General features: G+C 36.3%; 1 protein-coding gene across 1 annotated transcript; it reads right to left on the bottom strand.

Moving 5' to 3' along the window:
* Positions 1-608: 608 nt before the first annotated feature.
* Positions 609-16,015, bottom strand: AKAIN1 (A-kinase anchor inhibitor 1). Its single transcript, XM_041399419.1, has 2 exons — positions 15,912-16,015; positions 609-799 (listed from the first exon to the last, which is right to left on the bottom strand). Exons 1-2 carry the CDS (start codon positions 15,925-15,927, stop codon positions 609-611), a joined length of 207 nt encoding a protein of 68 aa, XP_041255353.1. The 5' UTR covers positions 15,928-16,015.
* Between the last annotated feature and the right edge of the window lie 7,551 nt (positions 16,016-23,566).

Here is a 23,566-nt window from a genome sequence, read left to right as displayed (position 1 = left end):
ATAGGTATATGATCATAGTCATAGATCACAGTCACTGCAGTCTTACTGGATTGCTTTTTTTTCCCCCCCAGGATTAAAAAATAAACTGGTTTACAGAATTTACCAAATCGACTTTATACTGCCGTTTCACACAGTTCATGTCTAATCAAAGCAAAGTACAAACCCGTGCTTCAAGGGAGCCTGAAAGCATTCTGCTACACCTGACAATAAACGATTTCTTCAGCAAAGACAGCTTCAGTGAGCCCAGTAACGCAGAGAAGAGTCCGTCCAGCTGAACTGACGTAAATGTTGCAGGCAGAACTTAGCATGAAAGTGCACTGGCAACAAGCTTTTGAGAATAAGCTCATATCATAAGAGCTTGTGCTTGAAACTACTTTTACAGCTATGGTTATTGTTTCTGTTAAGAGGCACTGCATAAATATGGAGTCATTCATCTAATGCACTTAATATTTCTCAGATGAGGACTATTGCAGTTTTACCCTATGTCTAGGTGTGATAATACTTTGGTTTGCTTTACAGCAGTAGCATTGCACTAGCAATACAGCTGATACTAAAGAGAAGGCTGAAAACACTTGCAGACTGGAGCTGAAAAACCCCAATCTCCTCCTTTACTTCTTTTCATGCTTCTTGGTTAGTTTTCCTCTTTCTAGCTGGAGGCTTGTACCGGTGTTTGTTCGCTTCTCCTTTTGTTGGCTCTCCTGGGAAACTTGTTGCACTGCTCGGAGGATAGCAGTCTGCACAATCTGCTTGCTGGCAATCTGCAGCTTAACTTCATCTTGCTCCGTCCCTGGCTTCTCACCTGCCAGAGCCAAACAAAGAAGAAAAGGAACTAAGAATATGGGGCTAGCCCATGGAAACGTGAAGGACAGAAAAAGAGGAGGGAGGGCACAAAATCACACAGTGTCTGGGGACAGTTTATTACATAGGAAACCTGCCAATACTGAAGATGAATTAGGGTGGAAAGTGCCTGTGCATGCTCAGCACCACAGGACTGAACGATGTCTGGGGACAGTTTATTACATAGGAAACCTGCCAATACTGAAGAAGATTAATTAGGGTGGAAAGTGCCTGTGCGTGCTCAGCACCACAGGACTGAACGAAGGGGGAGATTTTGAGTCATTCAGCTCAATTACCCACTCCCCAGCACTGGGGACAGCTGTGACTTCAGAGCTGAAACAAGAACAGATGTGTTACGCTGTAAGATAGGAAAGGAAGATTTTCTCATGCAGCTGTGATTCACATCCATTTTGACTTGAGCTGTGCTTCTGGACAGGGAATTGGACTTTATTTTTCAAGCCTGACATGTACTCCCTCACCACCACATAGCAAAAAATACTGTTTCATTAACATTTCTTTTTACTTTTACTTCAGATTGAAAGCTCTCATCCATCAAATCCCAATTGACTTCAAGGTACAAGATTTTGTTTAGTGCAGTTTATTAACCCTTAGATAGATATTCAAAAATATCTGCAAAATACTTAGAAATACTCAGATTGCTGTAGGTAAAACAGAGACCATTTTCTATGGAAACTTGTCAAATACATATTTTGATGTGAAACTTCCTTGTTTGGCTAAAGTGTTAAAATCTGGAGAAAAATAAAGTAATGTAGTATGACTACTTACATCTGGTAATGAAAAAGAGTAGTTTATGTTAAGAGATTTCTCTTTAAAAGTATTTTGATTCTTAACATAAGTGGCAATTTGGACAATAAAGAATGGTCTGTAATGGTCACAGCTGATACTGATTTTAAAAATAATTCTGACATACACTTATTGGCATATAGGAGATCAGTTAGTTGCTAATTGAAATGCTTATACTAGGTGCTATTGACAACACTAGATTTGATTTTAAAGTTTTTAAAGATACTCATCTCAGTTCTGTCTTAGTTAACTGTTATGCTCAAGTATTTCATTACATAGGATTTGTAGTTTACTGTCTGTTTTAATTACATATATTAAGAATTGTGTCCTGAGAGGAATCAAAGAGTGAATTAAAGATCAGGTGCTTTTATGAGAGGTGCATATCTGAAATTGTGATGAATTCCCAATGTTCTTTCAGATGTTTTTTCAAGGAAACTTAGGATAGAAGGAAAAGAAGAATCACTTGTTTCCTTAGGGAATACGCTGTATGCTTGAGAGAAGAAACAAGGTCCTGCACATGGGTCAAAATAATGCCTGATATCAATGCAGACTGGGCTGTCAATTTATTGCCAGCAGATTTGTGGTGAAGTACTTGGGCATACCAGTAGACAAAAAGTTGAAAATGTAGTCCAGAAATGTATGCTGGTCTTTACAAAAAGAGCATGGCCAGGAGCAAAGGGAAGTGATTCTACCCCTGTACTCAGCTCTTGTCAGACTCTGGTGCACTGTGTCCAGGTCTGGTGTACTCACCACTGTAAAGACAAGTAATAGGTTAAAACCTGTGAAAACATAGAAAAAAAATGTTTGAAACTGGAAAAGCTGACTGAAAAAAATCACTTGAATTCTTGGCACAGTCAGCTTCCCTGATTCAGTTTTTCCCACTCCTCAGCACTTGAAACAGTGTGGTTTTGGATGGAATTAAATGTTACTTAATAGATACAGTATAGATAATTCTTTACTACTCAAATATGAACTCACATTTTATCACAAAACAAATTACTCTTCTTACATGGCTGAAAAAGATCAGTCAACACATCTGATGTTCAGAAGATAATGTATTAACAAAGGCAGGAATAAACATGAAATTCTTAATAAAAATGAATATGTTGGAATAGACAATGAGGTTCTATGAATTGTAAAAAATTTGCCAATCCTCAAAGCCACAAGCCCCCAGAATTTATTGTTGAAAACATACTGTCATTAAGCACATTGCTGTTGAAAATTACAGTTGGCTCTCCTTAGGGATGCTTCATTATTTATTTGGTCCTTGCCAATTAATCTACAAAATCTGAGGTTGAAATATTTTTACTTTAGAAAGGTCATCCATAGCAACAGTCTGTTGAAAAAAAAAAAAAGAGATTCCTAGTGCATTTCTCCCTGGGCTTTTCAGTTGTTTATTCAGGAGCAAAACCTGTCTGAAAGCACCACACAAATAAGTGAGATGTAGAGTATGTCTGCTCAGCTCTAACTCATTAGATGATTCTTTTATTTGCTGAGGTAACCAAGAACAGAGAACCCAAAACCTCTGGACTACCTCTGCCCAGCCTCTGAGGGTTTAGATATGCACAGAAAGGAAATGAAGCAGCTTGAATAAACTTAATATTTGTTTGCGTAAAATGGTTAGGATGATAGCAACCCAGATAACAAGAGATAATTGGCTTCAGACACAGAGAGAATCAAAGCTGTTGGCCTGGGGTGATGTGAACAATGAGACCATTGGCAGCTTGTGTGGACCATCTATATTAGAAACCAAGTGAAAAGTTATTTTGGAGGGTGATATCTGACACTGTGTTTGACCCAGATCTGAGCCTGTGTTGGGGCCATTCTTTGTAGAAGCTGGAGTGCCAGATATTTCAAGCAGTCAAAAACAAACGTCCAGCTCCCCGGGGTATATGGTGTCAATCACAGCTGGTCCAACAGACATGATCCTGGGCATGTGGTTCTAGATGACACTGCTTGATAAGGAGTTGGACAAGATGACTCCAGAGGTCCCTTCCAACCACAAACCTACTCCATTCCTGTGATCTTATCTGGTTAGACTGTGATAAATCACAACTTTTCCACTTCCTGAATGAGTAAACAGCAATCTCCCAAAAAAGCATCCCCACTACCTTCGCTTCTTCCAATTATTCACTTCAAGGAAAGCAGTTGGATGGTTGTTTTCTGAGAAGCTCACTTATTTATTGATACACTGGACCTACTCTGAGCAAGAAGAAAGCGGAGATGACTCATACAAGAATCCCAAAGGGGCTGAGCTGGAACATATCTATGTCCACCTTGCTGAAATACAGACTGCTGTGGACATCCAGGCAGAAATTTGAGTGCCTATAGAATTAATTAGGCACTTTAAGAACTGCACATTTTCAGTCAAGTGAAAAAAAGGGCATAGCTCCTGCTAGTTAGGTGTTTGGTGTTTAGATAATCAAAATGAGAGTTACTAGGATGATAAAACATAATTATTTTTTATCTACTAATTTTTTTAAGATTTGAAGTATAACTGTTAAGTTAAAATTCCATGGCAAATAGGTCATTTGAAGTAATTTCTGGGAAAAACTTGAACAATATCAGAAACACATGCTGCCTATTAGTTTTCCTTCTCTAAAGACTACATTTTTCTCTTGAAGTTAGAAAATCTTTACTTGATCTCTATCTTTGGATACTCACCTCTCATGCCCAGCACCCCAATTCTGTAAATGTAGAACTGAAATATCTGGGTTAAGGGATGTTAAATAGAAGACAGCAATTTTATCATCAACACATGATGAAGCCTTTTTAGCATGTTTTTATTACCTTGTGCTAAGCTCTGTAAATTTTATGCCAACTAACAAAGCAGATGAAAAGTAACTTTTAAACACTGGTCTGATTCTGCAATCCAAAATACAGTTTGAGAGATCCAAAAAACACCAAAATCTTGGACTGGCTGCAGTAATCAGCCACATATTCCACTAAAATTAGTGGCATGTAACAGTGCCTTGAAATTGGCTTGCTTGAGGATGTTCCCCATGAAGGGAAATATGGAAGAAGTTTGGAAAAAGAATAAAAATATTTGAAGTAAATTCCGAGTATTAATTTCAATTAATAGAACTAATATTGGTTTAAGTTCAAGAACTCCTTGTCTATAAGACTATACATCCTCTGAGATGTTTCTACACTATGTAATACTCTAGAAAGGTATAAATGGGAAAAAAAATAACTATAGAGAAAAAGCATTTAGAGATCAAATGTTTAGGAAATTCACTCTGGAAATTCACAGCCTTCTCTCATTTATACACCTCACTTTCTTCAAAGTATCCTGAGTCACTTCCTTTCCAGCCTGCAATCAAAGTAGTCTCCCGCACTTTCTGTTGATATCCCCTGTTGCTATTTCCTTTCAACTAGCTAGAAGTTAAATTTATTACACCTTTATAAAAACTCCTAATAAGCAACACTCAATAATGGTAATATGTTTGAATCAACAGCTAAGCTCCCTTCTGTACATTTTCCTAGGATTATTTGGAATACCGTCATGAAGGTAAACTATGACAGGCATGACCTTGCAAAGATGCAAGTCTATCCCAGATCCACTAATGCCGTCAATAAACAGTGGGGAGTTAAAAACCTTTACATTCACCTTTCCTCAAAGCTGGTAATGTTTATTCTTCCTGTAGGTTGTATAAACCACTTTGAACTTTATCCGTATCTAAAAATAAGAATAAAAACCACATTCCCCTAAATAAACTTCTGATCAATGTAAAATTCAGAATTACGCATAAAGCATTCCCCTGTTAGCTATAATTTAAATTCATGCAACAATTCTGAAGCTGAAAGAGCCAAGAAGTAAATATATTTTCGTGAAATTTACATAAGATTATGCAAGTATAACTTTTTAGTTTTTTTTAACTAAAAATTTACCATTAGTTTTAGCAATATATTGTTTTGGATTGCAATAATTAATGGTTACTCTTTCCTGCAGCACTGCAACATCAGAATTAGTTTTTAAATAAAAAATGTTGTTATTATCATTAGTTCAAGAAAAGTACTAATCTCAGGAAAACCTATCTCAATTCTATTGAAAATTATTACTGTAATTTTTATAACCCAGTTGACAGTACTAATGAAAATTTTAAATGGAATGAAAGCATAAATAGATTATGATGATTAGGCTTCATCAGAAGGTCCAGTGTGGATGCATGGGAGCTGTGTACACAGCAAAAAGATGCATGTTATTATGTAAACTGTTTATAAACTACAGATATTGAAAAACCTTACAGAACTTGGCAGGTTTGTAATGACATCATGTATGTGTGAATGTTGTAATAATTAACAGTAACGTTCTTTGCATCAATATTGGAAACCAAGTTCAGTTCTTTAGCTTCCCTTTGCCATTAGGCAGTAACATGTCTCTCCATCTTGTTTGCCACAGCATGGAAGTTCCAGGTGAGCCTCCTCTGGTGAATATTTTGTAACCTGTGAATTGAAGTGGTTAAAAATCTCCTTCTTTGATTTGCTTTAGAGGTTGGTGCTGGGATTTCAGCACAAGAAGCCTAATTTGAAGAAGAGATTCACAATCAGGAAATGTTGATGAGTCATGTTAATTACATCCAGAATGAATGAACATGGCAATCAGCCAGGGCTGAAGACTTTCCAACACATGTGCACGAACCAACTTTGCACATGAGAGTCATTAAAATATTTTACAGAATTAGAAACCCCATTTGTCTCAATGTCAGTAATGATGTCAGCTCAGAGACCTCAATAAAAGGTCCTACAATGAAGTTACAAATTTAATATTTAAAAAAAAAGTAATAAATGTATTCTTAACTGCACTAGAGTTAATTCTGTCCAGTACCATTTCTCATGCTCTGAAATAGAGCCCAGTGAGGTCCTGACTAATAGCTGTCAAGCAGCAGGAGACAATACTCACTTACCCCGATTCCTTGAGGAAGAGAGGACACTGACCATATCAGAAATGCCAGAAGTATTTTAATGTAGGATCCTGTGTTTTTCCAATTTCCTGACATGCTGTGTACAGGGGATTGCAACATTGACTTTCACTAGAAAAGTTAAGGTTCAGTTCAGGTTTATTTTCTGCTCTAACCTCATTCCCAATTCTTGCTGTTCAACCAGCATGGAAAAGGGACTGTACAATAAAGGGAGCCAGCACAGACTGCTTTGCTCTTCAAAAAAATTTTAAGAATGAAGCTGGAATAACCCAGCTCTGAATACAAATAGAGGAGGAATATAATGGCAAAAGAGAAGAACAGAAATGCAGATAAGCTGTCTCGAAGGACGTACTAATATCTACAGAGCCATACTTCATTGTACCTTTGTATTCAGACATTAGCTATACCTCAACTCAGGTTTCGTAATTTTTTTCCCACTGAGTTTTTACTCTTTCTTAAGAGATAAGAATATCTTAAATTCTCTTTGGGTTTTTTGCTATATAAAGCTATCTTTTTACAGACTCCAGCAAGTTATTTCATGCTATTTGAAATATGCCAGTGAAAATGAATTTTTTTAAATTAAGAGATTGCTGAGATCTATTGTTAAGAATTTTTTCAATGTTTTATTAAGATTTCTTGCCATAATTTGATAATATTAACTAAAACCAGATTATACACTTTAATCTATATATTTTCTAGGCATTTTCACATATAGCAATAAATTAATTCCTTAAGGATTGTGTATATCAGCTTTGAAGACTGAATGTAGTTCAAATTACTAGTCACTGACAATTCTGCCACACCCAAACCCATAAATGTGATACTCAGATTTTGGTCCCAAAAGGAATATTTCTGGATTCAATTCTGTAAACTAAGATTAATTTAACAGGGTTTTTGAGTCTTAGGCTGCAGTTCAGTGTATTAAAAAGAAGATATTCCCTAAAGAGCATATGGGACCAGCTGTTTCAAAGTTAATGAAAAATTTATATTCTCTTCATCTGCACAATTTTCCTACTTCTTTTAGAGAACACATTTCAAATACTAAAATAAGAACCCTCTCTACACCAAAAGAGGTGATTCTTCCAAGGTGGGAGAGGTCCAGTGGCACAGATACAGGTGACCCATATCATAGAATCATAGATTGCTTTTTGTTGGAAGGGAGCTTAAAGAACCTCTAATTCTAAACCTCCTGCCATGGGGCATCCAGAACCTCTCTGGGCAATCATTTCTGTACCTCACCATCCTCACAGCGAAGAAATTCTTCCTAATCTCTCATCTAAACCTTCCCTCTTTTAGTATAAAGCCATTCCCCCTAGTTTTATCACTATCTGCCCATGTAAAAAGTCACCCCCCCCCTCCCCACCCCTGTTTTTTATAAGCCCTTTTTATGCACTGGAAGGCTCTCTGAAGGTCTCCCCAGTGTCTTCCCCTCTCCAGGCTGAACAACCCCAACTCTCTCAAACTGCCTTCACTGGAGAAGTTCTCCAGCCCTCTGTTCATCTTGTTTTTCCTTTTCTCTGAACCCACTCTAACAGGTCCATGCCCCCTCTTGTGCTGAGGATGCCAGAGCTGAATGCAGCACTCACTACAGGTGGGATCTCACCAGAGTGGAGTGGGGAGACCACCTCCCTTGACCTGCTGGGCACACTACTTTTGATGTAGCCCAGGTTATGGTTGGGTTTTGGGGCTGTAAGTGCACATTGCTGGCTCACATCCAGTTTTTCATCCACCAGTAACCCCAAGACCTTCTCATCATGGCTGCTTTCAATGAGTTCTTCCAGTCTGTGCTGATCTCTGGAATTGCCTCAACCTATGTGCAGTACCTTGCACTTGCACTTGTTGAACTTTATGAAGTCCTCAAGTTTGTCCAGGTCCCTCTGGACAACACCCCATTCTTCTGCCAGGCCAACTGCACAGCTTAGCTCCGTGTCATCTGCAAACTCGCAGAGGGTGCACTCAATCCCACTGCCTGTGTCATTGATGAAGGTATCAAAGAGCACCAGTCCCAAGATGGGGCCCTGAATGACACAACTCCTCATCTGACCCTCTTTGCCTTCTACTTTCTACAGTTCAGGTGCTCAGAGATTCCTATCTAAAAAGAAAACATTAAGCACAGAAATCTAGATAACATTTATGTAGGTCTTCTGAATCTGTATCAAAAAGCTCATTTTTGATCACCATTGAAACATAGCTTTTGTGTTAGTATCCACTGCTGTAGAGCATAAGCAAAGGGCAAGTTTTCAATGGAAGTTTATTTTGCTAGCTGCTGTGTTTGTATTTCTACAACTTTTTGTGGGTTTTGGTCTTAATGAACTATGAACAGGTTAATGAAAATTTCCAATATCTGAACCTGCTTTTTTTTTTTAAGAGTAGAAAATAGAGAAAAGGTTACATAACTTGTAAAAAGTCAGCAAACATTCTGCTTTAGCCAGTGAAAACATCCTGTTCCATTTTAGATATATTTCAATTTATACCAGATTATCCAGAGTCAAAAATTGTCTGGCCTAATGTCAGCTGAAGCAGAGCCCTTCTCTAGCTCTAAAATAAACCCCAAAGCCAACAATAAAAACCCCCAGGAAAAAAAAAACATCCCCCCAAAAAAGCCCAAAATTTGCATATGCACAGCAGTACAGAAAAATTTCCCTGCTTATTTTAGAATCTGAGTGGAGTATGAAAGCTGTAAATATAGCTATTAGCAACTGAGCCTGAGATTATAAATACTCATATATATATATATATATATATATATATATATGCATAGATATATAGATATATAGATATATAGATATATAGATATATATATGTATGTAGAATTTTGTATATGTAGAATCTCAGAATTACAGAATATGTGCCTGAGTGTTGTCCAAATGCTTTTGAACTCTGTCAGGCTTGGTGCTGTGACCATTTCCCTGGGGAGCCTATTCCAGTGCCATGATCACCCCCTGGGTGAAGAACCATTTTCTAATATCCAACCTAAATCTCCCCTGACAAAGCTTCAAGCCATTCCCTTGAGCATGTACACATGCATGTATATACACAGTCATGACCGAAAGTAAATCAAAAGATATATAAACCTAAAAGGCACCTTGAAAGAGCAAACTCCTTTCTTTATGGCATTTTTAATTTCATAGCTGTAATCTTGACAGAATCTCTCTACAACAGGATGCCATCACCTGTTGTTTTCCACTCTTGGAACTGATTCTCTGTCTTCCCAGATAAATATTTTCTGCTATATTAAGAAAACTTACTTCAAGACAAAATGTAATGTCAATCTGCAAGTATTTAACAGAAGTGTTAATGGATATGCAATCGCTCTGTACTGATAAATCATGAATGGATTCACTGCCCAAAGACAGAAAATACAGGCTTATTCTATCAAATATATATACTATAAAGTGAAGCAAACACAAGTAACCCACAGGAGGTTATGTCTGCCTCACCACTAGCAAAATGCCTGAGTAGAACATGGTTCAATTTACTTCTTCAGGCAAAAAAATTTCAAACCCTCTTGAAGGAAGGAAGACAGCATCTTCTGGAAACACAACTACAGGATTTGCAAGGGCAGACAACAGCAACACAGAGCTCACCTCCACTGACTTCCATGGCAAGGCACTCTAAAGGAACCTGAACCATTTTAGGGCTATTCAGGTCAGCTTTTCATTTTTGATAACATCAGTGAAGACTCTGTTCCAATTGACATCCACTAAATTTCTGTAGAATCTTTCAAGTTATTATGTAAAAGACACGATGTAGATGGCCAACTAATAGTCAAAAACTCCACAAAGGCTATAAATAAATTGAAATGCATTGTTTGCAAATAATTTTTGTTTAACCTAGTATTTGTAACATAATACAATGTACTATGTCCTTAAAATCCTTAATAGACAACAGGGTAGGTATAGAAAAAAAATCTGCCACTGTATTTTACAATAAGGGCATTTATTCCATTAACACAAGAAAACTTAAAAGATTGAAATGCTACTATTTATGCCCAGTACAAGAGAACAATTCACCTGCAAAAATAATGATTTGGGGGGACAAATTCTAGAGGTCAGTGTAACTCATTCCTTTTCTACATTCACAGTTTGACTTTCCTGCTCAATAAACAGTTCCAGTTAGGATGTTAATAAGGACTATATCACTTATTACCACTATCCCCCAGCTATGAACAACTCCTTCAATATAGGTCATACACAGGCACTGTGATAACAGAATTCTTCTCACACCTAACCTGAATAGGATTCAATCCAGTGACAGCGAAGTGAAAGGTGCCAGCATCACTTATTCAAGCCTTCAGTTCTGTTAAAAATTATTTGAAACAATAAATTCTGTGCCATTTTTAAACACTATGTTGACTCATACTTTAAAGAAAGATTGTACCTAGGATTACCTGACTTACTAATTTCATCACATTTCTGAATATCTATGAACTAAATTTTTTTCACCTCACTAACGAGGTCTGTTAGTGGAGTTTCACAGCAGGGGAAAGATCAATGTGTCACTGGGAAAAGGTCAGCACAAGAAACATTTTTCTTCAGGAAAAGAGAATAAGGAATTTCCTCCTATATGATTTCTTCCTACCAGGTGACAAACACTTTGAACTACTGTTGAGAGCAGTAAATGCATTCAGACAATTCTGGGCAGCAACTGGCCTCCATACTCACTACCAGCCATAAGAAATACTGGACAAAACCTCCATTATATCAGACTGCATGAGGCAGGCAAATAGTGTTGGTTATCACTTTCCAATTATGTCCTATACATGGACTTTATCAATATAAAGCTATCAAATAAGAATCCTCTATGTATATACTTTTAATTTTTTTTTATTATGGATTTTTGGGGGGGACTGCAGAACTTAGAGCATTAGCAGAATGTAGCATAGCAGTTAATAAGGACAAGGACTGTGTCCTGTCTTGTTCTCATGGATGAAAGACACTGCAAAACTGTGTGCCAGAGTACCACAGTCAGCACAAACACTGGAGATATCCCACAACAGGGTACCTTCAAAGAAGTCAGCTTATTGATAGCAATTTTTACATTCATGAACAGGCCCTTCCATACTGTCTTGATCTGGATATTGTGGTCAGGAATCTGCAATAGTACCTGTGATACTATAATAAAAAAAAAAAAAAAAGAAAAATTATGTCAAGAAATTTCACATGTTCACGTTCTGCAACACAACAGGTTGTTGTTATCCCAGCTTTTCCACTGGAGAAGATCAGGATTATTCAGACCAGTAAGAACATCTGTTTCAGTACGCAGCTGTTATTTCTTCAATTGCAGCGTAATGAGATTCCTAAAATGTTTGGTACAGGATGCATTTCTGATCTTCAGTGTCATTATACAAGTCTGCTGTGTTGCTCCCAGCTTAAAAATGTTAAGAACAGCTGCACTGATGAAAAGCTCATTGAAAATCCACTGGTGTTGCTGTTGCATGAAAAAGGTGCTGAGCTGTGAACATTCTGACTTCTCTAATGTCTATCTTTAAACTTTGTGTTCACACTTTTTTTAACATAAAAATATTGACACAAAAATCAATTCTATAGCCTCCTCCTTCCTCTAGAACTATAGGGTTTGAGTATAGCATCTGAGTTTCTAGTCATAAAGAAACTGTCAGGTAAAAGGAATTCTTCAAATGACACTGACAAATAACAAGATTCACCTGAAATACGAAATCACACAATCCAAAGCAGACAGAAGCTTAAGAAAGAGAGTGTTTTACCTGAAAAAACCTGTCAGTGTAAATATTCCAGTCTTTCGTGAGGTATTCAGTTCAAAATGGATTCCTTTCTAAAACAAATTGTGTCAACAAACAACCAAAAAAACAAAACAAAACAAACAAAAAAAATCACAGCTTTGTACTGGATGAAACAATTATGGCCCGCAGTGATGAGACTCTATTATTCAGTTATTTTATTTATGGCTTTACAGAGTAAGAGTAAGACATAAGTGTTTGAGTGATTTGTGCAAAATAGCATCAGAAAAAAATTCTTGAAGCATGAAAAACACCTTTATATTGTGTTTGTTCAAACAAATTATAAGTAAAGAGTGGTGTTTTTTAATCTTTGCATTAGGAAAACATTTTAAAAATGAAAAGAAACAAGGAATATGTCCAAGGTAATTTTTGGGAAAGTAAAAGTCTGCAAAAAAGTAGTTTGATTAACAACATTTAAAGTTACTGTTAAATCTGGTAAATGCTGATATTGGAAGTGATCACATCTTTGTAAACTAATGACCTGCTATCAGCAGAAACCTTGCTGCATAATCTAACTTTACTAATGTGTTAGAACAAATAAATGTTTTAATGCCTCTTCATTTCCTACCTCACAATGGCATATGTTTAATCTGTGGAATTATTTATAATTAGCAATATTTTATAGGCTTATCTGACACTGATATTTTTAAAATTCTGGAATACACCATCTTCTACAGAAAATTTAAGAAAAACTTTGTAAGAAAATCTGCCAATTTAAAATTATGACTTCTCTCTGGTTTTTGATCTAATCCTTGAAATTTCATGCTTCTCTACTGCAGTATCTTATGCATCTCCATCTTTACATGCAATTTAAAATAATACACTGTCATTGACATCTTAAACTGACTAAAGCATTTCAGTTCAGGAAAACTAAAGAAACTAAACCTTCTAACACATAGCTTGTGTGAATTACATGTATCATCCCCCCATTCTAAGGGCAGCACAACATGTGTGAATTATCCAAGAAAATGAATGCCCAGACATCTCACAGAGTTTGGACTGCATTTCCAATATATCAGGACATCATTAATCAATCAGCACAAAACAGTGCAATGAAACCCGAGTCAAATTAACCCAAGAAAAAAAATGCACTCTTATTTCCTTTTCTGGAACAGTCTCAATGTTAATTAAAGTGGGAAGGAAAAATATGAATAAATAAAGAAAATTAAGAATACCTTTTTGCATACCTATGAATCACAGTACACTGTCTAAAAATTAAGAATACCTTTTTGCATACCTACGAATCACAGTACACTGTCTAAAATGAGCCAGGAGGTCCAATTTTGGCATGGAATACTGCCAATTTTACAATATTTTTATCTATCTATCTATCTATCTATCTCAGTTATAGTCAGGCTTCTTTGGAGGTTGTTTGTTTTTGTGCTGCTTTGTTGTGTTATTTTGTCAACACAGGAGATAATAAGTTTTAGGGAGCTGGAGATTAACAGGAAAGTATGTGTTCAGTGAGCAGTCAGCATCGCCTTTTAAAAAGTTATTTAAACTTGATAAGCTGTTTCTACTTAACAGTTTATAAATATAGCCCATTAATTCAGAGTTCTGAAATAACATATCCAAGATCTTAAGAAAAAAGACCATAATCTTATTAATCTGCAAAATCTTATCTTTGTTGTCATGTAAATGACATCCATAATTTTTGTTTCTGGAAGAGATTTCCTCTTGATTGTTGTTTTGTTTTCTTTTTTCTATCCCATGCTGGAAGATTATCATTCTGACCCTAAACATTTACAGTTAGATAAATCTTCTACTTTCTCTCCCTTCACATCCCAACAAATAAATGGAACAGAAAATGAGGTCATTCGTTACAGTGAGATAAAATCAGAAAGTTGACTTAAGAAATGAAAGTCAGTTTCTTAGTAGACATTTTTACATCGTATGTCCTTAAGTATTATGAAGATGCTAAAGATGCATAAACCTCTTTTCTTTTTTTTTTTTTTTTTTTTTTTTTTTTTTTTTTTTTTTTTTTTTTTAATATCTGGTGCAGAGATAATGCCAGGGCAGAGCTGATTTGCAGGGAAGAAAAGCAATAAAAAATTGGAATCTACTCAGGCTTGCCCTGCTTGAAGACAATAGATTGTTTTATCATCTCTTTTACAAATTCCCATTTAGTTGCCCTATGTATTTTATGGCAACATTTGCAAGGAGACCATGGGCTTTTCTTTGAGTAAAGGAAAACTGAAGAATGACTATATAAAACAGTTTTAGAAGAGGATTTGTTTTCTGTCTATGGATTAGAGTTTTGAAAAGAACAATTCATGCAATCATTAATGAGCTTTGGGGTTTGTTCTTCTTCAGCCTTTGGAGAAGAAACGTGCATGTTTTCATTATTTTAGTGGTAATCTGTTACTGAAGTATTCCAGTCCAACAGAGCATTTAAAAAACTTGTACAGTTAATGCTGACAGTGTGACAGACAAAAGGAGTTCAGGAAAGAGCCACTAATGCTGAAGGTGTATTACAAAAAGCACTGGATTGTTCTATTAAGATAAATAACTTGCTTCCAATTTCAGAACACAGTGTAAATATGAATGTATGAAATTAGAGAACAATCAGATGGCTAAATAGACAAAATTAATGGGATTGTTGAAAAGAGATACTATTTTTTAAAAAAAATTAAACTGAATTGGGTAGCAAAGTCAGTCCTAAGAATTTTTTTTTTATATGAAAGTGTAAAGCTTTCAGATTCCTACCCTTTCAGAGATTGGATATAGAATTTCAAGGAAGATAAAACTTCTGTTAGCCAAGCGAAACAAAAGTAACAAATAGTTATTCATTGTCAAGTTGCAACATTTACTTTTCCTTTTCTATTGACCCACTATTTTACTGAAAGTTATACATCTTTAATGAAGTTATTTTCAAGCCATGTCCCTACAGAAGATATTACGCATTACTTACATTTACACCCTGGAGCTACTGGGCCTCTCATCTCTCTTATCCTTTTCTGAACAACCAACTGCCTATTTCCAAGCAGAATGTACCAAATCAAATAAAAATTGCTGTAGCTTTGCTTCTTTTATGGGTTAACACAAAAGTATACTATGCACTAGAAATTCTGCACTCTCATACAGTGAGATCTCACATTAGACATGAACTGGTGAAATCTTCAATTTTGTTCCAGTAAAAACTGGACTAAACAAACTTTCTGTTCTCTTTCATTCAAATACTTATTTTGTTTTGAGGGGGAGGAAAGAGGAAATGAAATTTGTAAATTATTTTCATGAGTTTCAGGGATGCTTACATTGGCAGCCACTGGTGCGGGTGCAGAGGGGGACTCACTCTCCAGTCACTGAAAGGCCACATCCCCCTTTGTGACCCTTTAGTGCAGTCTGACAAACATAGCACCCTGCACACTACTATAAGAGGCTCCTGTCCCTGATGAGAACCACGGGGGTGACCCTCATAACCTTTGGATCCACAGCTACAGAAATCCCAAGCTAAATCACCTCCTTTGAACCTGCCTCTGCCTGCGGGCAGCTCTGCCTCACCCATTACCCACTCCCCGCAGCAGCTTTCCGGCATGGCCGGGCCTTTCTGCGAGGCTACCCGCCTGGGATCGGGATGCAGCTGCCCTTACCTGGAGCGAAAACCATGGTGCCGCCCGGGCAGCACGGCTCAGCACCTTGGACAGCTCCCGGCCCCCGCTGGGATCAGCTCCCGTCCCTGCTGGATCAGCACCCGGACAGCTCCCGGCCCTGCTGGATCAGCACCTCGGACAGCGCCCGTCCCGCCGGGCTCAGCACCACGGACAGCGCCCGGCCGCGCACGGCGGCGGAGGCGGCCGCGGTCCCTCCCTCCACAATGCGGCGGGGCGGGGAGGGGGCCGGGGCGCCCGCACGGGGACACACACACACACACACACACATACACACACACACACACACTCCCTCCCTCTCTCTCTCTCTCTTCTCCTCTCTCTCTACCAGGGAACCATCACTGCCATAACTCCTTACCCTGAAGTGGCAGCAGGGGTAAGGGCAAAAAGGAGAAATGAACAGCGATCTGCCAGGCAGGGAGACCGGCTAATTGCTCCTAACTACCCCTCTCGACAACAGTCCCGCTACCTGACATTTTGGGGTGCGCTGCTTTCACTGCAAGATGACAGCACTGGTAACAGGCTTCAGCAACACCATAGTTTGTCACAGCATTTTTGCTTCCAAAAGCTCAGATGCTGAGGAATTTATACTCTGATTTCACAGGCCCGTTAACCCAGCTGTACCCAACAGCAGCAACATGAATATTTCAGCATATAGAAGATGACATCACTGCAAAACAGTATAAAAAATAATGAATAGTAACACAATAAAGGGTCAACAGCAAAAGACTACTTAAAATTTCCTACCATCTTTTAAGTTTCAGGTTTAATTTACTTTTGTTTGTATAACCCATAGTCAGGACTCCTTTGGACCATGAACTTCTACAGCAGAAGTGAAAAACACAGCCAGATGGGACAAGCTTTAAAAAAACTAACTCTCCTCTTTAAGCCTAACTTGCAAGAGGGATTTTGAAAAACATTACCAGTGCAAATTAAAGAAAGTACATTAAAAAAAAAAAAAAAAAAAGCATAAATTTTTGCATGTATATGTTTGCAATATGCAATATATTTTCCAATCACATTTTCATAACCTAAGATACTCTTACAAGCTTATTTCATTCTTTTCATAGTCAAGCATTTCAGAAACAAAGAATTCTCCAATTAACCTGGGATACTTGAACTCTTAAAATAAGGCCTTATTCTTAAAATACAGATACAGAAAAGCACTGACCTCCTTAAATAATATTGCTTATATACTTCAGCAAGAGCTCAAGAGTGGCATTACTGTCAAAGTTAAACTAATCATCTGGTGGTAGGTGGGGGTTTTTGGGGGGGGGTGGGTTGTTGGTTCATTTGTTTTTTCTTTTTCTTTTGTTAAAAGTGTGTAACATCATTTCTCATTGGGAACTCCTTGCAGATTTATTTTCACTTACCATTTCTAGTATTCAGTTTCTGGATAGTCCTTCTATTCCCTTTAGCAATTTCAGCTTATTTATTGCTATTTGTTTCCCTCTTCTGTCTTATATTTCAGGGATCAGTTTCATTTCTCTCAGATGGCAATGGAATGAACGAATATAAACATACCCCTGGTTGCTCAGGAATGGTGTTGCCTTTAAAAAGTGACTTCAAAAATCTCTATTCTAACCTTTCCTCATCTATAATTATTCCCCATCAGCTTAAGTATGAGAACTAACAGGGTACCTAAGAACTCAACTAGAAGAATTTCTAGTAAAAGTAATACCCACAAAATACAGAAAAAAAATGCAGTCAGTAATATTCAGCATTCTTAAGAGAAAGGTGAAGGATACCCCATAATCTTTATAAAATCATGATTGATCCATAATCTGAAAAGACTGCAAGAAAATTTACACTGGTATTTCTACGATATATCCATTATTTGGCCCTTAATACTTGATGGAGAGTTATCCATCATTAAAATAAGGTATTAAAGCACTTCTCAAAAAAAAAAAAAATCTATTGGATGTATTTCTATTACACACAGTCTCAAATTACATGGATGTTTCTAGGGATTGTGTTTTGAGATGGTGGAGCAGCTTGCTAAAAGATTTTTAAAACAATAAATATTATTCGGTGATATCAAAGTCTGTAAGTAACCTGCAAAATTATTCTAGGTGGGTATATGCAACTTGGAAACAGAACCTACACCATTTTGATGAAAGAATACAGCTCAATAACAATAATGCTAATGAATATCTTTCTTTAACTGCTATCTTTATTTAATCTGATAAATAATTCAAACAAGTCGCACTTTATTCTAGAGTTTGCAGTTTTCTTGCTCAGACTAAAAGCTAACAGCAAGTAATGTTTTCTGTTAGAGGAAAAAATGTTATCAAAAAGCTTTTTGAGCTTCTTTTTGTTATAAAGTTAATTTCTGGATTTCGGATTGGGTCATAAGTTCAAATTCATTCAAAAAAGCACGGAAATAACTGCACAGGACAGAGATCTATACTGAACTGTCACGTCAGAAAGAGTGTGCAGTTAATGAAGTACTAAAGAGTGCACTACTGATTTTTTTTCATTCATCTTCAGAAAAGTGGAAAACAACACCAGTTATGCCCACTTATTAAAAAAAATCCCTTGAGAATTAAGCATATTGGTACAAAGGAGATTATATCATTAAACACAATATATTTAAAGATGTTCCATCAATGTGTATGAAATAGGAAGCACAAAAACACTTTTTAAAAATCTGCATATATTTTTATCAGCAATTATACAATCCCTGCCTTGTATATAATTTAAATTCTTAATCTTTAAGTGAGGAATTACTGATTTCCATATAACATCAGCAGACTTAAAAATTCTTTGGTATGTATCTTCAAATACTTTTTTGAAGATGTTTTGGCTTACTTATAAAGTACTTCATTAAAGACTTTAACACTTTTTTAACAGACAGCTAACATTTCTAGACAGTTACAACAATCATGCTGATTGATGTCACTTTAAATCATCCATGCTACTCATAATTCTGTGGATTCAGATCTGAAGCAAGCCCTTTATTCTAATGGAGCTGAGAACAATTGTTTGGTCACATAGGTTCAGAAGCTTAGTAAATCTCTATTCAGGAAGGAACCCTTTCCACCTGGTGATGTGCAAGATTTCAATGTTTTGTTAAAAAAACATACAACTAACATTTTACAGGTAGTATTTTAAACCCTTTTCTAAAAGAATCATTCAGAATGAATCACCTAAATATAAATTAACACATTCTATAATAAAATTAAGATAATGAGATAATAAAGATTTCATATGTCTTACATCAAATATATTCAAAAGTATTCTATTTTGTAAAATTATTTTTTTAAACCCAACTTTGAGAACTAATTATCTCTGAGCCTTTTTTCTTTATTTCCTCCCACACTTTTACATTAATAATCAAATCTAGATTTTTGGGAGGGAAAAGTAATATGATTAGGAAACTGCTTGAATTATTTGATGCCTTTTTTGCTATATTGGCTAAGACCATAATGGTCTTCAAAAAGTGATTACAGTCATTGTAATCTCATGGTTAAGCCTAACATTAGAATCTTTACTAGCCAAGATGCAATATATTACATCCGAAACTGCAAGGAAGCTGTTTAGAGGAAATTGTGACTGGGCGTCATCAAGAAATATCTAAACATAGATGAGTATTTGAAATGTCAAATTGCAATCTGTACAGCAGGGATCATAATAGTCAGGATCCTAGATTTAGAAATATAACATTTAATACCTCTCTGATTAATATACCTCTAACAGACAGAAGTAGAGAATAAACAGAGACGGTAGAAAAGAAAAATAAAAATAGACACAAGTGCCATTCTCCTGAAAAAAAAAAAAAGAAATAAAAAGCCAGTTACCTTTCATGAGTGCTTCAGAAGAATAGTGGTGCACAGATTTCCAGCAGCCAAAGAGATGATACCATGAAAGCTAGAAGCAAGAACACACAACATTTCCCAAGACAAAAAAAAAAACAAACCCAAAAATACAACAACAAAAAACCCAAGCTGAATATCATTAAAGATAAGTGCAGCCAATAGTATTTTCATTCATTGGTCTATTCATTTTTCTTAATTAATCTGATAAACTATATAGTGGTCCAGGGCTGTGATTCACAAATATGAAAAAATTTAAGACAGAATCTAGTAGAAATAGCCACACAGTTTTGTTTCGGTTATTTTTGTTTTGTTTGTTTGGGTTCTTTAAAATATCACAAAGATGCATCCACCCCAGGACTTCTCACAGCCTGTAAAGATATTCCAAAACACCCACATCCATCTAGAAAATATTTCTAGCTGATTATATTGCCACCCTCACAACATCTGAATGCCTTGCACACAGCCATTAATGATTATCTTCCAACAGTCCCATAAAAAGTAAATTGGTATCTTTCTGTTATAGATAGGAGTCAAAATTAGAGAAGCTCAACCCATAACAAAAGCCAATCAATAAAAAACTAAGACCTAGATAAACTCAGGAGGTTTACATAAAAGATTCAATGACTCACCTAAAATATTACTACATGCACAACTGTGCAGTGGAGCTAAAGTGATTGCTGTTCCCACCTGCCACACCTCTGCTGGCTGTCAGTCCCTTCACCAAGACAGATGAATGAGTCACAGTCCAAAATTTAGAGTCTTTCCATCACACATAAATTCTTTTATACAGCAAGGAATTCAGTCCAGTCAAGTCCTTGGCTAATGATTTTGGATCTAGCAGAGACACCGTGAAAGATACGCAGAGGTTTTAAAGGACCTCACACACAACCACTGTTGTGTGACTTGTCTCCTGACATGTCTCCATGGACCAGGCCATACCATTCTGCACCATACTGAAAATGCATAGGATGAGTTGGAAGTCTCCTTCAAGTGAAATTCTTATCATTAAACCTTTTGTATTCCTATCAGCAAAACATTCACTTCACTAAAAATTAATATTTTTGTATGTGTCTTTCTTTTTTCTATGAAAATTGTTTTAAAACTGTGATCATGCCACAGCTTATTGGTGTGTCTAACTTGACATACAAGTCATAAAATTAGGCCTCTTTCTCAAGTTTTCAAGGAACTTAAATGGAGAGAAGCATTTATGACCCATGGAAGAACAGCTAGCCAATGAGCTAAGAAGAAGAAAAGTCAACTTTAGAATGACTGAAAATTTCCAGGCTTAGAAAAAAATACTATTAGAGTCCTCAATCAATCAGTTACATATTTTGATAAAATTAAACCTAAATATTAAACCACATGCTTAATTTAGTGCTCAAAGAAAAGAAAAAAGTTCAGTAAAATGTAAATATCAAAGTCATAATTTGAATGTGCTACTAAATAGCTTAGATTGTTCAAGAACTGAGAATGGGGAAATTATACTGAATTGCAGCAATATGAAATACAAATGGTAAATACACAATACAGCTTCCTAACTTGCCCTATTAAGTCAAAAGTATGGTGATTAAGCAATGTGGACAAACAAGATAAATACATTAATTTTAAATAAATTCTGAAAACATCAACTTTGACACAAAAGAAAGGATTTAAAACAGTAGAGTTCTAAAACTTTAAATTTTAGCAAGATTCTCAGAGCATAATCCATGTCCATCTGGAAAGCATCTACAATAGGACAATCCTACACTTGTAGAATTTATCACATCCATCAAATCAGAGCTCCTGTCTGACTCCATTGAATCCTTGAAACAATGAGAGATCTGCAAGAAATCTGGATAGAAGTTAATTATTGAAGTGGAAAATGAAACCTATACTTCATATCGAAAACATTGACTAAGACTCTTAAAATGGATAATTGTTCACTTCATTTAAAACATTTGCGTCTAACATACGTCTGATTATGATGGCAGCAATGACATTTTAAAGTAAGCATTTCTCATGTATTTCAGGGTTGTTTTTTTGTGCAGACTGGATTGCAAAGCTTGAGCATAAGCAAACCTGTCAGGCTCTTTAAAACTGTAAGTTTTAATTGTTACTATATAGAGTTGTAGATAATTGTTAGTCTGTAACCAAGCCCAGTTATGTTAAGACCTTTAACTCCTGTGACATAAAAAGGGTAGAACTGCTCCTTCCTACTTTCCAAATGGACTGTTGAATTATTTTCCCTTATTTGATCTCAGATAAAAAAATCCAGAAACACAAATAGAATATACATATGCAAATGTTTTTAAAAATCAACTCTTTCCAATACAAGCAGTCAAAGAGATCCTACTGCTTTTCAGGAGTATAAGATTTCTTGTACAGTCCTGCAAAGTTAAAGACTGAAACCTTACACCAGCATTACAAAATTTAAGTCTCCAAATCCTGGTATAAGTTCTATTTTATACTTTAAGAGCAAGAATATAGGGGCCATGCTTGTTATAAGAGTTACTGGAGAATTTGGGTGAATTATCAAAATCAGTAATAGCTGTAATAATGCACCTTGTAAAAAGGAAATATTTAAATGCTATTACTTCAAATGGGAGAAAAATTCTTGCTAAATTCATAGAGAAATATCAGGAAACAGAACTCATTTCCAGGGAAGAACTTTACACTGAAAGAAGGCAACTCTTAACAAGAATGTCTTCTGGCACCTCAGCTACACAACTCAAGAATTACATTCAAAACTCATTAATGTCAAATACCAAGTGGAAATGTAAGAAAACCTACAATTTTAATATCCAGGCCTTTAAATGGATTCATATTTATAGGTGAAAATAAGCCAAAATCAAACTTTAGGTTTGCCACAGTACCCTAAACTGAAAAGGTAGAAAATGAAATCATTATAAAAGCAGTCTAGCTGCAATACAGAATCTATTCCTATACCTTGGGTATATATTATCTGCATTAACTAAAAGGAGTGATTATTTTTCTTTTCCCAGCATGGTCTCTAAACCAGATTTACACCAGATGTAAATTACTATCAAGTGAATACTGCTTACTTCTAATACTTGCAAAGATTAACCTATGTTGAAAAATGCTATTTTTTTTTATAATTTTGGGATTCTAGTTTTGTCCTTCAGTGAACTAAATACCTATTGTCTTCTATTAAGAACACTTCCTCTTTAACTTGAGACATTTGCCACCATTCAAGACTGTGCAGAACTGTTGGATAAGAGGCAAACAGGAGGAGATTAATTTAAACAACAAAGGAGAAGGAGAAAAATATTCCCCCCAGTTTCAATCCCCAAATTCCATTTTCCTGAAAAAGCAGAAGTGACACACACAGATCACCCTCTTCAAAATCCCAGAAGACTACCAGCAGTGGATGCTGCAAGAAAATTGTGTCTGATCCCTTCTGTTGCCTGGCAGCTTCTCACACTGTGCAACACGTGCTGTGCTTCACAACCTTGTATTTAACATGGTGCCAAAGTTGGGCAAGCCCTGCTCCATTCCTTCTCCTAACTCCAGCAATGTGCTCCTGCCACTCACTTTGGATCAAACCTAATGAATTGGTTCAACAAGGTAGGTCAATTTAAAACTAACTCACTTAAGCACTGAGTTGCTTTCTTATGTAAGACCACTTCACTGGCTCATTTTAAAGCCACAAAAGCCACTAAATCTGAAGGAAACAAGAAAGCAACAGGTGCAAAAGGTAACAGGAAAAGAAAAAGAGAAAATTAGATTACCCCTTTTAGCAAGAGTTTGCAGTTTCACTATGGCAGTCAAAACACAGAGCTGCTGTCCCAGCAGGCAGCTCCACAATAGCTTAAGGTGCTC

The sequence above is a fragment of the Onychostruthus taczanowskii genome, unplaced genomic scaffold, assembly GCF_017590055.1.
Source record: "Onychostruthus taczanowskii isolate IOZ18803 unplaced genomic scaffold, ASM1759005v1 scaffold16, whole genome shotgun sequence".
NCBI lineage: Eukaryota > Metazoa > Chordata > Aves > Passeriformes > Passeridae > Onychostruthus > Onychostruthus taczanowskii.
The sequence above is the reverse complement of the archived record's forward strand: the minus strand, read 5'-3'. Positions and strand labels throughout refer to the sequence as shown.